General features: G+C 42.4%; 8 protein-coding genes across 8 annotated transcripts; 5 read left to right on the top strand and 3 right to left on the bottom strand.

Annotated features, from left to right (window-relative positions):
- Positions 1-2655: 2655 nt before the first annotated feature.
- On the top strand, positions 2656-3594 carry IAQ61_002274 (uncharacterized protein). Its single transcript, XM_066095474.1, has 2 exons — positions 2656-2807; positions 3330-3594. The coding sequence occupies exons 1-2, from the start codon at positions 2768-2770 to the stop codon at positions 3530-3532; spliced, it is 243 nt and encodes an 80-aa protein (XP_065954310.1). The 5' UTR covers positions 2656-2767; the 3' UTR covers positions 3533-3594.
- Positions 3595-3782: 188 nt separating this feature from the next.
- On the top strand, positions 3783-4202 carry IAQ61_002275 (uncharacterized protein; the record flags this gene model as incomplete). The annotated part of the gene is made up of 3 exons (XM_003834109.1): positions 3783-3918; positions 3978-4044; positions 4097-4202. 3 exons carry the CDS (start codon positions 3783-3785, stop codon positions 4200-4202), a joined length of 309 nt encoding a protein of 102 aa, XP_003834157.1.
- Positions 4203-5445: 1243 nt separating this feature from the next.
- IAQ61_002276 (uncharacterized protein) lies at positions 5446-6163 on the bottom strand (the record flags this gene model as incomplete). The annotated part of the gene is made up of 2 exons (XM_066095475.1): positions 5446-5995; positions 6099-6163. 2 exons carry the CDS (start codon positions 6161-6163, stop codon positions 5446-5448), a joined length of 615 nt encoding a protein of 204 aa, XP_065954311.1.
- Positions 6164-6575: 412 nt separating this feature from the next.
- On the top strand, positions 6576-7592 carry IAQ61_002277 (uncharacterized protein; the record flags this gene model as incomplete). The annotated part of the gene is made up of 2 exons (XM_066095476.1): positions 6576-6828; positions 6970-7592. The coding sequence occupies 2 exons, from the start codon at positions 6576-6578 to the stop codon at positions 7590-7592; spliced, it is 876 nt and encodes a 291-aa protein (XP_065954312.1).
- A 507-nt stretch (positions 7593-8099) lies between these two features.
- IAQ61_002278 (uncharacterized protein) lies at positions 8100-9920 on the top strand (the record flags this gene model as incomplete). The annotated part of the gene is made up of 1 exon (XM_066095477.1): positions 8100-9920. The coding sequence occupies one exon, from the start codon at positions 8100-8102 to the stop codon at positions 9918-9920; it is 1821 nt and encodes a 606-aa protein (XP_065954313.1).
- Positions 9921-11138: 1218 nt separating this feature from the next.
- Positions 11139-12540, bottom strand: CUTAB1 (Cutinase; the record flags this gene model as incomplete). The annotated part of the gene is made up of 4 exons (XM_003834112.2): positions 11139-11409; positions 11495-11712; positions 11823-12177; positions 12488-12540. The coding sequence occupies 4 exons, from the start codon at positions 12538-12540 to the stop codon at positions 11139-11141; spliced, it is 897 nt and encodes a 298-aa protein (XP_003834160.2).
- Positions 12541-13642: 1102 nt separating this feature from the next.
- Positions 13643-15709, bottom strand: IAQ61_002280 (uncharacterized protein; the record flags this gene model as incomplete). Its single annotated transcript, XM_066095478.1, has 2 exons — positions 13643-15488; positions 15540-15709. The coding sequence occupies 2 exons, from the start codon at positions 15707-15709 to the stop codon at positions 13643-13645; spliced, it is 2016 nt and encodes a 671-aa protein (XP_065954314.1).
- A 91-nt stretch (positions 15710-15800) lies between these two features.
- Positions 15801-16470, top strand: IAQ61_002281 (uncharacterized protein; the record flags this gene model as incomplete). The annotated part of the gene is made up of 3 exons (XM_066095479.1): positions 15801-15854; positions 16019-16300; positions 16380-16470. Exons 2-3 carry the CDS (start codon positions 16032-16034, stop codon positions 16468-16470), a joined length of 360 nt encoding a protein of 119 aa, XP_065954315.1. The 5' UTR covers positions 15801-15854; positions 16019-16031.
- Between the last annotated feature and the right edge of the window lie 6605 nt (positions 16471-23075).

The following is a 23075-nucleotide window of genomic DNA, read 5'->3' on the forward strand; positions in this document are numbered from 1 at the left end:
GGTTAGTAGGGATATAAGTATAGTTTAGATCTTTAGGGTTATATAATCTTATAACTTAAGCTATAGTAAAGATTATAGTTAGGTAGATAGAGTTATAGAGCTCTATCTAGATAATATCTACGCGTGTAAGCGTAGGCTAAATAAGGAAGGCGCGCTAATTAGTATCTAAAGGGTAAGCTAATTTAACCCTTTAGATATATAACGCTCTAATTAGCTATACTACCTACTAACTATAAGCGTAACTATAATAATAAAAGATCTACCTATACCTAGGGGGTGTGTTATAGGAGGGATATTAACTAGATTACAGAGTATCTTAATCTAATTAATCCTAATTAATACCCCTATATAACCTACTATCTAATTAACTACTAGCTTACTACTAAGTACCTAATAAAAAGTAGGAGCTCTAGTAAGGAAGGTTTACTAATTATTTACCTTCTAGTAAGGGTAGCTAAAGCTCTATATATATAAGTCCGATCGTAGTAGATACAATCTAATAATCCATCTCCTAAATCATTCCTAACCTTAGTGATCTAAATTTCCACATTAAGCTTTAGCAAGCTTCTATTACTTATAAAGCTTAATTACCTCACTTTTTTAGTATTATAGCTCCTGTTCTTTAAGGTTCTTTTGCTCCTAGAGCTTAAACACTTGCTCTACCTTTAATAGTAAAATAAATTAGGCACTACTACTATAATTATTATTAGGGGGTAATAATAGAGGTTTACCACGCTTCCTACGCTTCTTCTTATTAGCTAGGGCAGCCCTTAGGTGTTTATTTTTGTAGTTAAGTAGAGTATTTCTTACTAATATAGTGTAGATTATCTAGCTAAGCTTCTTTAACTATTTATTATAGATATTAATTATAGTATTATAGAGTAACTACTCTATCTTTCTCTAATTACTTGCACTTAATATTAAGGTTATACTATTACTTAAAGAAGGCTAGTTACTATTATTTATAGGTGCTTTAAACCTTAAAAGGATAATATTAGGGTTAAGTAGTAAGATACCTATTACTTTAAAAGCTATTAATATTAGCTTTTCCTTAAAGGTATTGCTCTATATAGCATTAAATAACTAGTAGAAATCCCTCTTAGTAATACTTGTAAGCCCTTAGGAGCTATCTAGAAAACTAGATAGTTAAGCTTTATATAAAGCTATAAAGGGAGCAAATACTACAATATTAAGTAGCTAAAGGGTGTAAGTGCTATAAGGGGGATATATTATAAGTAGGATCTTATATTTATTATAGTACTTAATAAACTCTATTATTACGTAAGATCTATAGCTATTAAGGATAAGGAGCTAGTATAAAGTATAAGCTTTAGCTTTTGTCTTGTAATTAAACATCTCCTTAAGCTAGGATACCCCTAGGGTGTGGCTTGTCTACCTACTTAGTAATCCTATAAAGAAAGCTTAGTGTTATAATAGGTTAAAATCTTATAACTAGGTATCCTATAAAGCTCTAGATTAGGACTAATAAATAAGGGTAGAGGTAAGAGTAGTACTATTAGCGCATATGCAAGCTATAGTAGTAATCCACTCCCTATTACTATCCTAGAGTATAGCTCTAATCTTTCTCTACTTATAGGCGCTCTTATTAAATATATATTTAGTTTTTAATAGTACTCTAATAAGAAAACCCTTCTTATCTATATTATAGATATACTAACTCTTAATATTATATTACTCTATTTTTTAGTATAAAAGCTTAAAGTATAAGCTATACTTAAAGGTAGAATTAGCTTTAAAGTAGTTGCAATTAAGCCTAGTAGCTTAATAGGAGATAAGATTAATATTATAGTAGTTAATAAAGCGCTACACCTAATTTTTACCTACTAGATTCCCTATTATTTTAGTTACAAAATTTTAAATAATAGTCTATATAGGGGGTAATCCTTACTTATAAAGCTCTTTAATATACTTTATAAGCTTGCTTTCTTACGTAGTATTAAGTATTTAACTATTTAGTAGAGTAGTAGTATATGCCTACTAAATTTTCTAGTAGCGTCTAGATAAGGTTAACTGCAAGTAACTATACTTTTCTACTATTTCTAAGTATATAAAATCTTCTCTAAGAGTTAAGGATTTAATTACTGCAAGCGCGTTATTAATAGGTGCTATAGTTGTTAAGAAATTTAGTGTTAAAAATTTAGTAATTTTGGTGTTGGTGGGCGCTTGGTGGGGGTGGGCGCTTGGTGGTGGATCACGTTACTAAATAAAGCTTCGTTTCCCAAATAGGTCGTAATGCCGCCTCCGGACAGCAATCGAGCTACTCAGCTGCCAAAGAAACTAAAAGCCACGTCAGCCACCCGAACAGGGTGAGGTTCTAGACCCGCACGAAAGTGGCAGTGTTAGAAGCGCGTGGAAGTGGGGAAGGCGGCTACACTATACCGGTATGAGGCACGTTAGGTTGCGTCACTATGGTTTCCGACTAAATCCATGTAACATCGGAAAATGCTGGCGCACTGACCTATCAGGAACCAAAACGAGGACTGCACCTGCAGCGTTGATCCGGATCACAGGGAAACACGTTGAAACGCAAGCTAATGTGCCTTTCGTTGATTTTCTGTGGTGACAAAGTACCGCCGATAGCATTTACTGTACATCCAATAGCCTCGGAACGATCAGTACAGCATCCGATCATCAATGAAATGGCAGAGCGTTGTCTTGACATGTGGCACGGCCATTTTGATTAAAGTTTCGGAAACCTGCCATATCAGAAGCAGCTTTATTAACTCGCCAAACTCTAAGGACTCTGATGACGATATCAAGAGGCCTGTGGGGGATATTGGGTCATAGTCATGCACTGTTGGTCCCCATGGACGTCATCGAAGTCTTGCCATGTATTTTGTACCTCGTAATACTGGGAACAGGACCGTGCCATACGTCGTGCAGAGAAGGAACTCAGTCATACTAGTTATCTCGGCTAGTTTGAGGATCACGTTACTTGCCTTGTGCCATGAAAATAGCCAGGATGTAGCAGTGGCAAATCACTGTGTGCCGGGAGATCAATGCACTTGAAATGCCTGATGGATAACAGGAGTATCTTCCTTTGAGCAGTTTCCTGCAAGATCTCTGTACCGACATTAATGCTGCAATTTGAACGCTATGCATGATACAAGATTCCTTCGTGACAATCCTCGCGTTTTCTCGTCTTGTAAAAGACTAACAGGTATTCAGTGCCCCACCCTCTCACACTAGCAGTTCGTTCATGTCCCTCCGCGGCCCCTTGTATATCTCTTCTTCGATTCAGAGTACTAGACTGTGGAAGACTACGGAATATACTATACTTGTACTAAGTCACTCCGTGAACTAGGGAGAGGGTTCCCGTTCAGTGCTAAGCAATGGAGCTCTAAGCAAGGTCGTGGCAGTTTTGATCCCTTCTATTGGTTGTATGCGTACTATCCTCTGTGGTCTGAAGTGCTCTCTCGTATTAGCATGTTGTCTCGTGTTCAATACCTTCGCAAAATGGAAAGTCAAGCTGAAATTAGGCCAAACTCGGCGACAAAGCATAGCGAAATGAGGGCTCTCCTAGTCAAGCAGTCTATTATCCGCAGGTTGATGTCCGTTGCAAACTCACACTGACTCGGTTCCTATGAGCTCGATATCAAGTAGGGCTCATTGGAGTTGCTGTTTTTAGCAGACGTACATGTATAAAAGACCCTCGGCCATCAGTCTTTCAGGACCATCATCAACAATCACTATCACTTCCTCATATCTACTCTTCTTCTATAACACCTACGAAAACCGTTCATATTCTTGAGTCCTTCAACATGTATAAGTTGTCTGCTCTTCTCATGAATGTTGCCCTTCTGGCAAGCTCAGTGAATGCTGGCAAGATTTATGTCTGCACTGGAAAGAACTATACTGGCCACTGCACCGATGTTGAGTTCAAAAGCGGTGAATGTAGTATGTAACATTACGCATGACCTCCTTCGGCTTTTCATCGTCACTAATCTTGTACACAGAAAATCTCCCTTTCGGTGACGGTATCTCCTCGTTGCGCATGTTCAATTACGACTGTCAATTCTACACGTATGTATTTCGAAATTGTATTCTGTCTAATTATCGTACTAAGTGAAGACAGCGACGTCCTTTGTGACCCCAACTCAGAGAATACATCCATCACATATGATATGCCGGATCTTCACACCGGCACTTTCAATGATCAACTCAGTAGCTTTAGATGCTAAAGACGCCATCTTCAGCATGCACATAGTATGATTGTGCAGGAAACTCAAGTTCACTTGGGAATGATTCTCAGTATGATGGATTGAGAATCGAGTGGAGGATGCTGTAGTATATCTAGGACAGATTAACATAAATTGTAACCGTCAAGTTCGAAAAATTCTTCTTAAAATGAAATTTCGTGCTGCAAAAATTCTTTTGTTGAAGATTTATGTCGCTCACATAGGTGTATGTCGATCTCCGGAAACGCAAATACTATTGTGCACCTGCATAATGCCCCGCATCAAAACCAAACAGAGCTTGCAATCCAACACATACTGAGAAAAATTTGGTAGAAGATATAAGTAGCTTGGGTAGGGCGTGACGAGCACTGAGCTGGCTGGGGTCGTAGACTTAATTTTCTGAAGTTTGAACTTGTAAGCTCAACACGGCATGTAAATTGATTATGTTATGATTATTAGGCTTAGAAAAGACTCGAGTATTTAAGAAAGTCATGAACTGCTGTAGCAACCTCTTGATAAACGGTAAACCTATTCTATGACATGGTATGCTCGTGTTCAATTCTGATGAGTCCTTGTCGTCTAGCCTTGTGACAGACCCGTCTGCACAACTCTTACCTGCTACCACAGAATCGACTGCGTCTACCAAATAAACAATCAGCAGTCGGTCGAAAGGTCATGTGTAGTCATCTGTCATTGGCAAAGTACCTCTCAGGTCGTTGGGTGAATGTCGATCACCAGATCGCAAAGCCGAGCTTCACCAAAACGTATAGAACAAAGCACGATACAGCAAAGGCTAAAAATCTAGCACACAAATTCAAATCTCTGTACAATCATGTAGTAGAGTGGTTCATTTGGTGGGCCATGAGGAGGAATGAATCATGGTAGCGACTGTTCATATGAGTGAGCTAGTAGCAAAACGCTTAGACCAATGACGTCTAGCCTAGGCACCGTACTGTTGGAACCTGTTAGAACCATGCCCTGCTGCACCTGCCACTTGGGTAAGAACTGCTCACGTGCAGGCCCAGACCATCACTCTTCCCAAACCGCTGCACACGTACACGGCCAATGTTCCCCTCATTCACCGTGTATCGAATGCGTGCGGAACCGCATTCTGTGATTTCGCCAGCTCTCCACAGCCACAGTTGAGCTGTCGTGCTTCATACAGTCGTACTGTACACCATGTCGGCACTCGCTTTGTCCAGTTCACCTGGGATGCATGTATGCCTAGATGCTACAGACTTGCCTGCTACACCCATTGTCGAGCCTGAGCTAGCCTTGGAAGAACGTGGTCGCTTGAAGCGACGACGCATGTCTTCTCACTCACCACGTCGAGCATCTTCACCTTCGAGAGGCCATGATCGCAAAAGTGGGTCTCGCTACCGACGGCATCATCGCAAGCATCGTCGTCCTTCATCCCCTCTGTCTTCCATCTCTCCACCCACAACGGAGCAAAAGAAGAGTCGCCGTCGAAGCGACGCGGAGCCTGATCACACCTTTCGAGGCCGGGCGAGGAACAGGAGTGGAAGCAGACGTCAGACGAAGAGTCCCATTTCTGAAATTGAGGCTCTCGGTATCGAGAGTGAGGAGGATAGGAAGAAGATGAGGAAGAGGAGTCAACCTCGGAGTCGCCATCGAGTCGATGGTCCAGAGGACGATGATGTGATCCGACGCCAGCGGAGCTACCCGAACCTCTACAAAGCTGAGAGGAATGACTCTCAAAACGGAAAACAGTGCGCGGTCTTTGCAGATTATGAAACAGTCGCGGCTCAAGACAAAGTGTCCGCACCGCGATGTCTCTAAGTGGAAGCATGTTCACGTTAGGACTTTGTCCAGTGGCCAGGTTGTTATATGCTATGGATTAGCATCTTCCCAGGAGGTTCTGGTGGTATACCTAAGTACTTCGCTTCAGAAGCCACTAGTAGATAATTTGCCCTGTTTTCAGACTCCAGTTTGTGTTTGTACATGCCAAATAGACTCTTTACTGCCCTGGTGAGTATGGGTAGCGCTTTTTGTGCCGGTACCGGTACCGGTATGGCACATTGGTGATGCAAACCACAGCCACCTGCCACCTGCCCCTCCAACGGACGATCTGACAGTCGCTGATCGTGGCCATCAATCCGATTCACTCCTACGCAAGGCTGGTTGTTTGAGAGAGGTTCCGAAGGATCCGAGGTGCTCACCTCAGCACGTTGTCGCGCACATCTCGAAGTTTCCATAGGAAGCATGGCGCGCATCAAAACGCCGCCCCACCTCCGGCGAACATCCGTGCTGCCAATCACACCAGCCTAACTCCGACGTCTCCTCCGCACGCCTACTACCTACTCAGCCTTTACCAACAGCCCCTCTCTTGCCTAACTCACACCCAACTCGTTCGTTATGCCCCCGGCAGGCAACGAGTATGCTGCAGAACAGCTGAAAAACATCGGGAACAAATGCTTCAAGAATGGCGACTATGAGCAAGCCGAGGCACACTACTCCCAGGCTATACAGAAGAACTCAGCCAATCCGTTATTATTCACGAACCGGGCAAACGCAAGACTGAAGCTGGAAAAATGGGAGGGCGTGATTGATGATAGTATCCGCAGTATCGAGTTACTCAAGGATAATATGAAGGCCTTCTTCTATTTGGGTATGCTGACAATGTCCATTTACCAATGCGCCTAGTCATGTCCTGTCGCATTACCAGCTCCCTCCGACATAGATGAAACATGTCCGTCGATTGCGATATTACTCTCTTCCCAAAATGAATGCAACGCTAAGATGACGACAGCACAAGCTCAACTCGCAATCAATCACCCCAACGAAGCCCTCTCCAGTGCCCTCATGGCCTACCAACTCTGCACAAATTCCACGCAGCAAACCTCAAACGCGGCCACGATATCTGCTCTTGTCCTGCGTTGCAAAAAAGCAAAGTGGGATATTCGCGAACGCGAACGCGTACGGCGGCGTGGAGGCTTGCTCGCAGATCTGGAAGCCATGCTCGAGACCCAGTACAAGAAAGACATGGATGACATCGATGCGCGCATCGAAGCTAACGAAGTCACACGCGTAGCTGGCCAAGAAGAGAAAGCAGAGCGCAAAAGTGATTTTGAGAAGAAACGAGATGATCTACGCACTGCATTTGCCATTTCAGACCCAGAAAACCAGCAAAAACGCGAAGTGCCTGATTATCTGGTCGACGGAATCACGTTTGAAATCATGCACGATCCGGTTGTAACCAAAAATGGCCGTTCCTACGAGCGCGCAACACTGATTGAGCATTTGAAGCGCAGTCCAACTGATCCCTTGACGAGGGAGACGCTGACAATCGGCGACCTGAGGCCGAATATCGCGTTGAAAGAGGCGTGTACAGAGTTCATGGAACAGAACAGTGGGTGGGTTTATGATTGGTAGGTGTCTTTGGTTTCAAAAGACGTCATGGCAGGTCCTGTTGTTGTTGTTGTGGTGGTGGTGGTGGTGGTGGTGGGGTGGTAGTGGCTGGCGATGGGGTTGGGTGATGGGATGTTTGCTGACGGAGGAAAACAGTGAGGAAGGTGAGGTTGATGTGGATGCGAGGTGGGCACATCTTTCTTCTTCCTGAGTTTTGTGCATATCAGACTGTGTAGGTTTGGGAAAAGTTTGGTGATTGAGCATTTGTCGGAGCAGAATAGGGTTTCATCACGACGCTTAAGAGCAGCAAGCAAGCGAAGAAGCGAGCATTGATAACTTTACAATTTTTTATTTGAGATTAACGGATTGGACGTTTCGAAATTCTAGTGTCGCTCTACTTGGAATAGTCGTATCATTCAATAGTAGTAATGTAACAACAGGATTCCCGGTTGTGCAGTGAATTATTGATCATATTCAAGTGAAGAGGGGAAAGTAGTAAGTTATGGCGTTTTGCTGACATAACCAGTCCGCATGAACGTCAACCCGAGGCTGTTCCGCATCACCAACCTCTCGAGGTACAGCTTAGAATCCCAACAGCAATTGCACAGCCATCGACGGCCTTATGTGCTGTCCGCCATACTTATTGCCATGAAAAACACTGCAGGTATGCGGAACCTGCGCATGCGCCCCGTGATACCACGTTGCCGCCCCGCACAACACCTGTTTCAACACCCCACAAGACACGCGACCAATGCAACGGAAGCCGCCGCTGCTACCGTGACAGCGACGAATGTTCGATCGGGAGGCACACGTGCCAGAAACCTGGTATACGGTACCATTCTGACTGTCGGTCTCTCCTTTGGCTACCTCTACGTCACCGACACACGCGCAAGCATTCACGAATGGCTTGTCGTACCGGCCCTACGACAAATATATCCCGATGGCGAAGAGGCGCATCAAGCGGGAACACGAATACTCAAGGCTCTCCATAATTTTGGGCTAAACCCCAGGGAGCGTGGTATAGCTGATTCACAAGGCGATCTGACTGTACCAGTCTTTGGACACACATTGAGTAACCCAATTGGCACATCGGCGGGTATCGACAAGGGCGCTGAGATCCCCACGCCCTTGTTCGAGCTGGGTGCGGCGGTTGTTGAGGTTGGCGCCATTACATTGTTGCCACAGGAGGGCAATCCCAAGCCACGTGTATTCAGGCTCCCGAGCCAGAACGCGCTCATCAACCGCTATGGGTTCAACTCAGAGGGTGCCGAACACGTAGCTACCCGACTTCGTCAGCGCGTTCGCGAGTTTGCTTATCACAAGGGATTGGGCATGGATGAAGAGGCTGAGCGGGCGGTCCTCGATGGAGAAGCTGGTGTTCCACCCGGCTCATTGCTGCCAGGACGACTGCTGGCAGTCCAAGTTGCCAAGAACAAGACCACGTCGGAAAACGACATTGAGGCAGTCGTTCGTGACTATGCGACCACTGTAGGACATGTTGGAAAGTACGCCGACATCCTGGTAGTAAATGTCTCGTCTCCCAACACACCCGGCCTGCGAACATTACAGAACGTGGAGCCATTGACACGGCTGCTCTCAGGCGTCGTCCAAGCCGTCAAGAACATCGACCGCAAGACCAAACCCGCCATCATGGTCAAAGTCAGCCCAGACGAAGATTCAGAGGAACAAATCTCTGGTATCTGCGAAGCCGTTTGGGACTCGGGCGTAGACGGCGTCATCGTCGGTAACACAACGAAGAAGCGACCAGACCCTTTGCCCAGAGGATACGCACTGCCAGCGTCTGAGGCCAAACTTCTGCTAGAGCAAGGCGGATACTCTGGACCACAGATGTTTGAGCGCACACTTGCGCTTGTGACCAAGTACAGAAAAGCACTGGACCAGGGACCAAAACATCCAACGTTCTCAACGTCATCAAGCACTGCGGCGACAATCGCCGACAAGTCAGCTGGTAACGCAACTTCACCGGGCACACCGGAGGACCATCAGCCCAAGCCATCATCCCCCTCTAACAAAACAACCACCAAGCTCTCAATAGATCAATCATCTCCTCCACTACCCTCCTCCAACATCGACGATCTCGCCGAATCCGCACCAAAACTGACCTTAGAGTCTACTCCCAACGCAGCCCCTGCCCCAGCCGCGCCTCGCAAAGTCCTCTTCGCAACCGGCGGCATTACCAACGGCAGCCAAGCGCGTGAGATCCTCGATGCCGGCGCTAGTGTTGCCCAGGTCTATACGGCTCTGATTTATGGCGGTGTTGGCACAATCACGAGGATTAAACGGGAGATGAGGGAGGAGGCGGAGAGGCAGAAGAGTGCTGGGAAGAAGTGAGGCTAGGACGTGGGCGGGCTAGTGTGTTTATTTTATTGTGGTAGTTTTGGAGCGAGTTTTGCGTCAAGCCGTGACCTTTGCCTCGGTCTTTGACGATATAGATGCCGGGGTGGGGGGCTGGGTGGGGTTGGATTGATAACTCTGTGGGCAATAAAAATAAATGCTGCAGACTTTATTTTCTTGCGCCACAACACCCTTCACATACACAGCCACCACACACGACCGCCCTTGAGGCCGATCCAAAGATTGTGCCCCTGTCCTCCTTTCGGCCTCACATCACAAACATAGGCTTTCAAAATACACACTAGGAATCTTACACTGATGCTACAATTCCACCTCGACTTAGATGCCGAAATCTTCTTTCTTGCCTACCTCGATTCCACACACACTATAGCACCATTGCAAGACTACTACTTTCACATTTTGTCTGTAATATCCAATGGCGCAGTCGTTACTCGCAAAGTAATATTCGGATCTGCCACGTCGCGCAAGGACCTAGAAGCCCCTGTCATTCCTTTGCGGCGTATATGTTACGCACGTGGTAGTGATATCACCCACACATACAGTGAACCATTATACCGCATACTAGACAACGCATAGAACAGTACTGTATCCGCGGTACGTGATATGGTATCTAACTAACATGCTACTTGGCATCAGGACTGGGCTGTATGTCAATGTCCAGCGAGTTCCTTACCATAAACTGCTTTTTTAAGGGGTGGCGGGATGCTTGGACGGGCTGTTATGTTGCGAGTCTGTGAGATGTTTAAATCTAGTTCGTGAATGGTCTGGCGTTGGGTGGTGAATGCGATGAGATGTACGAACCGAAGGGATACGTTGGGACGCTAGATGCCAAATCAGGAGACTACGGGTACTGGGTTGTGTCGAGGTTGGCAGTTTTGATGTTCAGGTGTTTCTAGCAAGGGGGCTTGGTTTGAGCAGTATAGTCTCTTGGTCTAGGGATTCCTCTAGAAGAAAAATACTGACAAGATCGTGCCGCAGATATGATCAGGTCAGTGAAAGAAAGAAGGATTCTCAGTCTCCATACGGGATTGACAGTGATCTTTGGCACTGGATGTGTGCTGAAAATAGCAATCTGACTGCCAAAATACGGTAGCCTTTCCGCTGGTATACTCCAATCCATGCACCCCAGTCTCCAATCGCCAGGCTTTACGTCTCACTTACCCATATAACCCACCAATTCATAAATGGTTACACCTAAGCATCAATCTTGCTCTGCAAGAACTTAGGCGCGTCGCTCCCCGCATCAGCACCATAGGTAAGATACGCAGGAGTAATCGTCAGCGTCCCCGTACAAACCAGGTCACCAGCAGCGCAATACACCTTCAATCTCTCAGCAGGGTAGTTGGGAATACGTCCGCCGTTTTGCTTGTTCTTGGTATAGCCGAAGAGCACGACACCCTTGACTTGGTCGCGGACGGCTGGCTCAAGACGGGACACGGCGCCGGCGATGAGGGCTGCGCCTTGACTGTTTGGCTGTCAGTATTTTCTTTTGCTGTTGCTTTTGTGTGATGATGTGGTGTGGCGTGAGAAAACGAAGAAAGGTCACGTACCTGTAGCCACCTGCGACGATTGCGGCGTTGGGGCATTTTTTGGCGGCAAGGTTGAAAAGACGCACGCCTTCGTTGAATGCGGCGGGTGAGGAACCACCAGGAAGGGCATTGGAGCCTAGATCTGCAGTATAAGGGCCTCCAACACCTTGGACCCAGACTTGGTTTGCACCGTAGATACGCTCAAGGCCGTTGGCGAGAGGGGGGCCAGTTAAAGTTCCCTATGTTATTGAGTTGTTAGTTGAGTTCAAGAATCAGTGGCTGGTCATGCCACGAGATATGAAAGGTAAGGAATGGATGATGGAGCATTGAGACAACGCTTGATACTTACCATATTTCCGCGCTCCGTACTTCCACGAGCCATGATAAAGATGACTTTGGGGCATGCTGAGGTGCTGTCTGTCTCGAGCTCATTCCGAGTACTACCGCCTATCTGACGGATATCCAACGCGACCTCTGGGACTGTAACAGTGACCACTTCGGGCTCAGTGATTGCTACAGGCTCAGGTGCAGCGATGGGCGAGGCAGCCGCGAGAGAAGTGAAGAGCAAGATGGCAAAGGACTTCATGTTGACGGATATCAAAGGGTTTTGGAAAAGATCTGCCAGAAGGTGTCTGGAAGTGATAAGCAGTGAAGGGCTATGAGAACCTTTGGATGGAGAGGAAGAAATGAACTGTGGTGATGATCTCTCTCTTTCGCAAGAAAGTAGTGATATTTATGTGTTTCGCCCTCACGTCCAGGGTAACAGTTACCAGTGATAGGCGCTGTACGAAACAGTGAACCTCGGTACCATCTCGAAAGCCAAGTCTCAATTTCCCAAATGTCTACACACACTATGCGCCTACCAGCATGGTGGTTGACCGCTGTCCACATTTTGAGTTTGCCCTTGACTCGTACAGGGAGTATAGAAGCCGCAGTGGCTGCAAGTTATCAAATCCAGACATCGGATCAATCTGGATACTTATTAGATCTATTAACAATCGGACAGTTATTTACTTGTAGATGAAGCTCATGATCTGATGAGTATTGATCAACAGTGGAGCATCCATCACGCTTTTTCTAGTGGGGGATTTCTTTTCCATTCTGTTCACCATGTTTTCTCGGCGGCGTGCTGGCAATGGATGACGGTCTGTGCTATGAGTTGGACATGCGTATCTACCAAGGAGAGCCCGATGGAACGAATAAGTCGCATGCCGGTAGTACTACGGTAGGTGGGGTATCTATTAGTGGGTCTCGAACAAGCACGTTGTAGATCCTACAACATGTTCTCTTAACTAATGGAAGCCACTGAACGTGGCTGCCGAAATGGCGCACTCGGTCACGAAACTCTAATACTGGAATTAGAGACGATCTTCACTGGTCACTTTCTTTTCAATGCCAACATGCACGCAAGTACCATCCCCCGAGCCCGCTCTAGTATTCGAGACAATGCTGACAACACAAGCAGCATGATACTTGCGTCTGAAACAACAACGCGGGACGTGTGGAGGACCGGAGTAGCCCTTTGACATATCAAACAAAAGCTTACAATGTCCAAATCTTTCTTCGATCTTCCTTGATCATCAAAGCCCATCTCCGCTTTTCAAGATGTCGTCCATCATGTTAGCCTCGGCGTGTGTGTGAGCAACCGTTTGAAACGGGTCAGGGATGTCAAGCTGTGTCTAGGTAGTGTCTAGGTAGCGCCAACAGTTAAAACAAAGTTCCTTCCCCACAATATCGGTATGCGCACGTAGACTACCCATATGAACCTTATTCTAGCCCCTTCTAAACGCTCACTAGTATGATTTTCCTTACAGAATAGCATTGTGGCCAATGGCAGAGTCAATTCGTTTCTTGATACCTCGGTCAATACTTTCGTCCTGCACGTCTTCAGGCCTCTCAAGAGGTCCTGTGATTGACTTCGTGCGTTGGAATTTTTCCGGAATGGGGTGAGAGTAGGCCAGCCTTGGCACTCGGATTTTGGACGGCGATGTCGATATGCTGTGTAACAATCGGTTTCTAGTGCGATTTAGCACGGCACAATGCATCATCACAAAGCATATCAATGACTGAAGTCTCTTGAGACATTACAATATCATGAAATTAGTTCCAGATCTTATAAGACCACTAGATGGTAAGCCTTGCTATCTTGAAAATACGTCAGTACTTCAATTAGCTCGACCTTTTGTACTGCTTGATCCACTTGGCATCTCTCTTTGACAACTCCACAGCACTTCGCTTTTTATTTTCTCCGCCACCAACATTTGCAGCTGTAATGTTGCCGCACTCTGGCGTTGTAAGGCGCTGTCCGAATTGGTCCACAGCCCAGATGAGGACACCGTTGCTCCAGCCAAAGCCCTCTACGACGGTGTACTCTCCACCCCCACCTGCGGCATTGGTAGATTGGTCAGAATATTTCTCAAAGATCGTACCATTGCCCTGAGATCCAGGAAGCTGAGGCACATCATCCGTCGCACCACCAGTCACGCGCCATGTGCAGTAGAGCGAGTCCAGATAGCGTTGAGCGAGACGAAGAGCGAGGTCCTGTGTCCATACATAATCTGCAGTTGTCTGCTCATCATGATCTTCACTGACTTCCAGCGGGGTGCTCAGTAAGCCTTGCATGATAATGTACTGTAGGGGTGGCCACACGTTCGGTTCGTCCCATTGCTGACCAGTCTGCAGGTTCGTCGCAGACACTGCACCTGCTTGCTGATCGAGTGCTTCCTCAACACGTGCGAACACACGTCGCATGGCTTTGGGATCATTCTTAATGCTATCGGGAGCAGCTCCAGTCCAGAATGGGTAGAGTTGGGCAGTTTGAAACCAAATTTGCTTTCCAGCTGGTGCTCCAGCAAGAGAAAGGGGAGTGCTACTATTATCGGCCAAGGTGTACATGTTAAGAGAGCTCGACGTGAGGTTGTAATCGAAGTAGCTGTAATGCTCAGCGCTCCAGAGCATTGTTGCCATTGCCTCGCTGCGATTTGCCGCTCTTGTAGCCCATTCACGCGCAGCGGAGTAGTTGCCCTGGTGGCGGTGGAACTCTGCAATAGTAATCTCGTTGTGGTACAGAATCGAGTTCAGCTCGACTGGTATGATCTCAATAGTGTTCAGCGATCGAAGAGGGAAGAAGGTGTCAGTGACAGCATCCAAAGGGTTTGCAATCCATCGCGCCGAATAGTCCCAGCCACTCTCTGCTCCAGATGCAAGGTTGGAATACAGCCTCGCCTTCTCCGTTGCATTAAGCGTCTGGGTCGCATTAAATTCTTCTCCTTCCTCATTAAAATAGGTCTGATTGTTTGCGGTCGTGTAATCTTCGTAATACGATTCAGGTCGTGGTTGCGTGTTCGACACAGCGTAGTGGTTCAGCGAGTAATTTCTTCCAGCACGCTCGAGGGTGACAGTGCGATTGTTGACCCAGAATTCGTACTCTAATTCCAAAATCGGCAAAGCGCGCTCCAGCAGCGTGTAATTCTGTGTGTATTCGACATAGATGCGGACCATCTGCGTCAGTAGCGGTGGTTGAGACCGGTTCTCATAGTATCTCCTGGCACCATTGGGAACAAAGCCGATATCTTCCACAAGATCTAAGAAGTTTTCGATGATGTTCTCCGCGATCTGAGTAAACGAACCTTTGGTTCGCAGAAGTCCCTCGATAATCCAGAAAGAATCCCAGTAGTACGGTTCTCGGAACCGACCGCCGGCTACGACAAAGGTTCGATTGACGGGAATGAAGGAATTGACACACTCAGAACAGTTACCTGCTCCCACATATCGGCGTGTCAGATCTGGCCAAATATCGATCACTTGGCTTGTGAAGTCTCGCACCGTCGAGCTGTTGACGTTTTCGAGAAAATCTGGCTGCGTCTCCAGTTGATCGGGAGGAACTGGCTCGAGCTCAGAGCCAGCCTCACCAAAGTACTCCGAGAGAAAGTCATTAAGCTCTGTGTTGTTCTGGATGGGTCTAGTTAAGTTGGCGAATGCTGCAAGCACCTCATTCAAGGGACGCGTTGTAGGTCTGAATGGAAGTTAGTCATGTGCATAATTACATCGCTGTCGTACAACTTACAGATCTACAAACGTCTTCGAATCCTCGAACGGCCTCGCAAGCTCGATTTCGCGGAGTAGGTCGCCATAGCAGTAGACTGGTGAATCACAAGGCGCAATCACGCTCCCGTTAATGTACAAGCCGGTCGCCAATGGCACGCTCGCGAAAAGGGCGACGATGTGGGCACGCATTGAGACCATGGGAAGCAGCAAGAAAGGTGCGAGAGGACGGCACATGCGTAAACAAGGTACTTGCAGGAGGTATTTAACCCATGGCCTGGAGGGACAAGCCAAAGGTCCACATCAAGCCCGTGCGTACACTCAGCACACAGCACACGTACGTGGCTGGGGGTGTTGGGGGCATCGTCATCCTTGGCGATCCGTGAAAGGGAAAGGAAACATTGGGGTTGCGCGACCTTGTGGCCTTGTCCCGCGCTGATGGCTGCGGCTTGGCCAGACGAATGCGGAGCAAAATGTCAGTCGTCAACTACTCTTAGGTAGTCAACCCCGCAAGATGGCGTTGCGGCTGTCAACCGTGATGTCATGGCTGTCACCTCCACCAACTGACGGCACAACCCATGTGGCTTTACGCGAGTCTCCCCCCCCGATCACGCTTCTGCCATCGGGACCATCGGATGATGTCAAGACTGGCATACCGGTACGCCAACTTAGCTGGATGCTATTCAAGTGGTGCAGGCGATCCAGTCTACTGTGGACATACCCCCGATGTGATGAGGATGCCCCGAGCTACGCTGTCTCGCGCGCTTTTGAGCATTGGGTACGGTACGGTAGGTACCGGTACCGGTACTTTGAACATCACTTCCCGTGTGAGGAGTTGGTGGAAGGCAGTATGTACTTATAGGAACAACCTCTTCGTTTTCATTCTATCCCGATCTTCCGGCCATTTCAACTTCACCAGCCTTGCTTTGCAGAAATCAAATGCGAAGTACTAGGCGGCATGAAGTAAATAGGTATGGTAGGCAGTAGTGTGAGCAAAAACATGTGTAGTGAGCACGCCATGTCATGGTGAGCGAAGAGTCATAGCACATCTATATTGAGAGACACCATGTTTGTTGAGCAGAGGATTTTGAAACCTAAATGCCCACACCTTTGAGGCGCTGCGAGATTGCATGTATAACGTGATCCACCACCAAGCGCCCACCCCCACCAAGCGCCCACCAACAATTATAGGATACTCCTAACCACACCTTATTAGAATAGAAGCTTCTATCTAACTACAACTCCTATTAGGACGTCTTTAATAAAGCTAAGGCTAACAAACTTCTAATCTATTAGCCTTATAACCACAAGATTGTCCTAAAGGAACACCTTCTAACTACTAGAGTCCCCTCTATTATTAAAATACTAAGGAGCTCTAGGCTACTAAGGAATATATACAAGAGCACCTATAGAAAGGGTTTATTAAGACTAGTTAGTGTAATAATAAGGTAGAATTGCTTGCCTATTATTCTATGCTAAGTTAGGCCTAATAAAGGCCTAACTTACTAATATATATAGAGAGTAGCTCGCCTATATTAGGATAGGCATGTTCTTCTAATCCTTTTATACAAGACCTATAGGTAGAGGAATCTTATCCTTTTCTATATAGACGCGTACTCCTATATACCTTTAAGTTATATAGTATACCTTTTAGTTACCCTACCTACCTATATTATTATATTATAAGAAGAATATTATCCTAGCTAGTAAAAGTATTTAAGAATATTATATTTATTATTATTTTATACTACTAATTAAGTTTAAGTAGTAGTCTAACCCTATAACTCTATAGTTAGAATAGCTATTAGAACTTCTAATAACTAAAGCCTATAGGCTTAGACTTCTAGACTACTAGGTAGTGCTAGATTACCTTTAGAAAAATTATATTAGATTATATTAAGGTATAGACTTAGAGACTACTAAAAGCCTAGAGGAATTAGAGGCAAAGCTAATATCCTTTTATAACTAACCCCCCTAAAGAAAAGATTTATTATTCTTATTAACTACTAAGATATTAGACAAAGGCAAAGGAAGAGTATCTAGTTTAGCTACTTTTAAAAGCCTATTTACTAATAGAAAGAAATTAGATAAGGAAGACTTAATTAATAACGCCCTCTATTATAGACTAGCCTTAAGGGAGAATGCAATAAGCGTTAATAATAGTATTTAGTATCTTAAAGGAGAGGTAAGCCCTTTACGCCTTTTTATAGATGTGTAGACTTAGTCTATCTTATATTAGGCCTAGGCTTAGGCATAAGCCTAAGCCCTTTATATACCCCTAACCTTCCCTATAAACTATTATAAAATTGTCTTTCTAGGGTTCTAAGGTTATATCTTTATCCTCTATAATCTATATTAGGCATTATATCTTTATATTCTTTCCTAATTTATAATAGGCCTATATATTAAGTAGTACACGCGTGTAGCATCTATACACTTATTTTAGCACCCTACTATAAAAGTTCTAATATAGCTATGCTACCCTACTATTAATTTCCTAAACTTACTTTGTTATATAGCTAATTTTCCCTACTAATTACCTTCTTATTACTCTTTTTACTATCTATCTAGCTTATATAGCTCCTATTATATTCTTGTCTACTACTACTAGTACTAGTAGTAGGGAACTACTATAAGGTAGTTAGACCCTGCGTTAGGCCTACTAAGATAATATGCGTACTCCTAATATTCTCCTAATATTTCCTGGACTAACTTTGCTTAGTATACCCCTCCCTAAACCTAGTTACTTAGTAGCTTTATTATTTCTAGTAACTTAGATAATAAGGAATATAATAGTAGCTTTATAAAGCTGCTTCCCTATAACTAGTATATTAACTAGCTTTATCTCTTTAGTAAGTATAACTATTAGGAGGGTAGTAGTAAGTTATCCTTAATTTTAATATCCTTTATATTAACTCCTAACTATATCTAGGGCGTTTATAGAAGTCCTACTATTATAGGCACAAGACTTATACTTAGTTAGAAGCTATCCTTACTAATAATCCTAATATTTACCACGCCCTCTATAACTAGCTCTAGTTTTATTATAGTTACTAGGAGAATTACCTCTATATTATAAAGAAAGGAACCCTTAGTACTTTTATAGGGAAACCTACTAAAGGTACTTACTACTAGTTTATACTATAGTTCTACTAGCTCTACTATTATTTTAAAGATCTTTTATTAAGGGCTTAAACTATTAATACTATTACTCTACTTACTCCTACTACCTACTTGCGCGCCTATAATTAGTATTAGCTTAGTGCTATTATTCTATCTACTACTAGTACTCTAGTATTCCTACTTTAGTTTACTATTACACCTTTATATAGTAGTTATAGTAATAATAATATTATATAGCTAGCTACTAATACTAGTATTACCTTCTAGCGTATTAACTAGTATATAAATAAGACCTAGGCCTAAACTAACCTTTATATTAATAAACTTAAGAGCGCTACTAAGCGCACTACCTGTAGTATTAAGACTCTTATTATTAGTATTAGTTTTCCCTTATTTTCCTTATATTTATTCTAATATTGTTTTCTTAAGGCCTAGGGTGCTGCGCGTTAGCAGACTATTAAAGCACTACCCTTATCCTACTGCCACTACTACTACTAATTGTACTCGTTAACTAAGTCTTCCTTAAACCTATCTAGAGCCTTAATATCCTATACTACCTCTAGTAGGTGCTATATTAGATTAATATACCCCTTCTATTTTACTAGGATTTAACACTTTCCTTTTCCTCTTATATTCTTTATATAAAGGATCTCTTCTACTTCCTATTTATCTAGTATTATATCTTTATTTTCTAGAGTAACTATTAGACCTAGTTATAAGTCCTAAAGCTTCTAGCTTAGTAGCAGGTTATTAGTAGCTCTCTTTAGTAGATCCATATACATAGTCTTATATAAGTTCCCTAGTAAGTCTAATACTACTATTAGTAGAGTAGGGCCTTCTATTACTTTATACTTTACTTATAGCTAGTTAAATATTTTACTTAGTTAGTTTATCTTTATATTACGTATTATACACTAAACTATATTACCCTTTAGGAACTTTTTAGCTAGGTATTAGGACTAGTTTATTACCTCCTATTATTATTACTATTAGAATATAATAGTAGCTTATACTAGTTCTACACCCCTTTATAGGTGTAACAAGAACGCTATAGCCTCCCTATAAGGATTCTTAGGCTTTACTAGTAGTAATATTATCTTTTATAGTGTGTTTATAGTTTACCTATTTAAAAGTAGATTAGGGCTAACACTAGTTATACTAGAGTCCCTATTATTAAGTGTAAGTTAGCAGGCTAGTAGGTAGTTAGGCTAGTTAGTCTACTTAAAGCATACTATTATACGCAGCACTACCTATACTTCTTAGTTTACCTACTTTATCCTGCTATCTATCTAGGGGTGGTATATAGTAGATAGTAACTAGTTTATCTTTATTATCTAGTATAATATTATCTAGAAAGATCCTAACTAGTTAGAGCCTTAGTTAGTAATAATAGAGGATAGGAAGCCCTAGAACTACTACTAGTTGTCCTAGAAGATCCTTATATAATAATTAGCAACTATAGAGACTATTACTTTAAGCTAAATATATTTAGATAATCTATTAGTAATAACTAATAGGAACTAAGGTTTACTATTATCTTTTATAGGTAGGTTAACTATAAAATCTATACATATTTAGGACTAGTATTATAATATAACTAGTATAGGTTATAATAGACCCTATTAGCGCTTCTAGGAGATATAAGTACTATAATAATAGTAGTTTAAAATTTACTACGCAATATCTCCTAATATTCTATCCTAATAATAGTTACAGCGTAGTATTTAAAATATTGTATTCTTTCCTAGATATCCTACTAAACCTAATTTATATGCTTGCTATATAATAGTAGTTATAAGGGGTTCCTATATTAGTAACTAAATAACACCCCTCTAAAGCAAAGTACTATATACGCTAATTGCATAGTCCCTAATCTATTACTTTATACTAGCTAAAACTAGGAAAGACCTAGCGCCTTTCTAAACTATATTAAGACACACTTAGTATATCTTATCTTCTAGTACTACTTTATCCTATAGTGTCTATATATATAGGTTAGTAAAGAGGCTAGCGCCCTTTAGTAACTTAGACGCCTCCTCTACTTCTAATACTATAACCTAAATTAATTTAGGGCGTATTACTAACTATAGTGTTACTTTAGAGGAGTTTAAATATTATAGTTACCTGCTTAAGGTATTAGGTTATCCTGCAAGATAGCTAGGTCTATACTATAGGATATACTAATATTTTAAAAGTTCCTCTACCTAGTAGCACTATTACTTGCTTAAGCTTTAAAGGCTAGTAAAGTACTCTAGGTTTTTATAGTCTATAAATATTATAAATAGCTTATAAACACTCTATAACTCTACTAACTAACTTTTAAGATACTTAATAATAGCTAGCAATTCCTTATTATGTATAGTGTAGTTTTGTCTCTCTAGCGTTAGTACTATAGAGAAGTAAGTAACTAGGCGCTAGATGCCCCTAACCTTTTATAATAAGTAACCCCTAAGAGTGTATCTTAAATAGTCTACTTCTAATAATATTTCTTTAGCTAGGTTCTATTATATTAGTACTAGTCTAGATATAAATACCTTTTTTAGTGTATTAAATATATTTTATTCTTCCTCTCCCTATTAGAATAGTCTATTCTTCCTAGTTAGTTAATTTAAATACGCTACTACTTTAGAAAACTTTGTAATAAAATTATAGTAGAAGTTAGTAAAACCTAGAAAACTCCTTACCTCTCTTATATTCCTAGGGGATTCCTATTCCTATACTACCCTAAGCTTTTTAGGGTTAGGTCTAAGTAATTTGCCTGCCTTAATAATATAGCCTAGGTAGTGTACCTTCTTAATACTAAAAGTATATTTCTCTAAGTCTAGGTATAGTCCTACTTCTTTTAATAGTATAAGTATATACTTTACTTTTTCTATATAGTTAAACTAGTCTCCTCCTAAATAAATTAGGATATTATTAAGGTAGGCTATTATATATAATCTAAGGAACTCTATAAGCATAGTATTAATATATTATTAGAAGGTAGATAGCGCACTACTAAGACTAAATAGACATACTAACTATTTATACAACCTAAATGTAAAGGGCTTACGCTTATGCCTAAGCCTAGGTCTAACACAAGACAGACTAAGTCTAACACTACTACTAAGCGAACACATTGCACACCTATAAAAAGGCGTAGAGGGCTTACCTCTCCTTTAAGATACTAAATACTATTATTAACGCTTATTGCATTCTCCCTTAAGGCCAGTCTATAACATAAGCTTATTAGGATCCCTATTCCTATATTAGATTAAATAGTATTAAGTATAGTATAGATAGATACTTACTTAGTTAACTACGTTAAAGTGTTATTTAGATAGGTTAGTAAGGTATTAGGAGAGCTAGGAGGCTATATAGGCAATATTAGGGCGCACTATAATTAAGGTGTAAAGGATTAATCTAACGCGCTCCTAATAGTCCTTAATCTTCTTTTTAGTAGCTTCTCTAGTGCTCTTTTAAATATCTTTACTTAATAGTAGTGTAGCAGGGAATTTTCCTATCTCTACTAGATTAAATTTCTTTGCAATCTTGTTAATATATTTATTATAAACAAGCGTTATTATCTATCTTTTTCTATCCTAGATTACTCTTACCCCTAGAAACTAGCTTACAGGTCCCTTTTCTTCTATAGTATATCTTTGCTTTAGAGCTTAGATAACTTTGTAAGCTTAGCTTGCGTAGTTTTAGTAATAGAGCGATAGGATATTATCTATATAGAATATTAATAAGATACTACAATCTTTGTTAAAGAATAGGTATAGCCCCTCTTTAGAAGTAATAAGCTTATTTTCTTAGAGTGTAGTTAAGAGCTTGTTATACTATAATAATAGTAAGTCTTTTAATCTATATAGAGCTTGTTTAAGCTTAACGCACTTCCTAGGTGTTTAATATCCTTTAGGTAGCTTATAGATAACTATAGGGTGTTAAACCCTTAAGGTATTAAGGAAAGCTCTAACAACGTTATATTAATATATCTTAAGGTTAAACTTAGCTCTAATAGCTATTATAGTCCTAAAGGTTCACGCTACTAGGGTAGCTGCGTAGGTTAAATAAATTAAGTTAGTAAGCTATAGATCTCCTCTTACTACTATCCTTGCTTTACACTTAATTAGGTAACTATTCTAATTAAGCTTATATATAAACACCTATTTAAGTAGGAGTAGATACTCTCCTATATTTAGCCTATTAATCTCTTCCTAGGTACTAGCTTTTAGTAGAGTATTAATTTCTTTGTATACTACGTCTCTAAATTACTATCCTATGTAGTAGTTATAGAGATCCTTCTATTATCTTAGCTCTTTTTATAGAGCGTCCTAGTGCGTATTTCTTTTAGGGTTTTTAGGAGATTTACTCCCTATTGCTACTATAATTATAGCATAGATTATAGTATTTAGTTTAGGATATACTAAAAGATTATATAAGGGATTTCTAA

Source organism: Plenodomus lingam (genome assembly GCF_022343315.1).
Source record: "Plenodomus lingam strain CAN1 chromosome Unknown contig_14, whole genome shotgun sequence".
Lineage (NCBI taxonomy): Eukaryota > Fungi > Ascomycota > Dothideomycetes > Pleosporales > Leptosphaeriaceae > Plenodomus > Plenodomus lingam.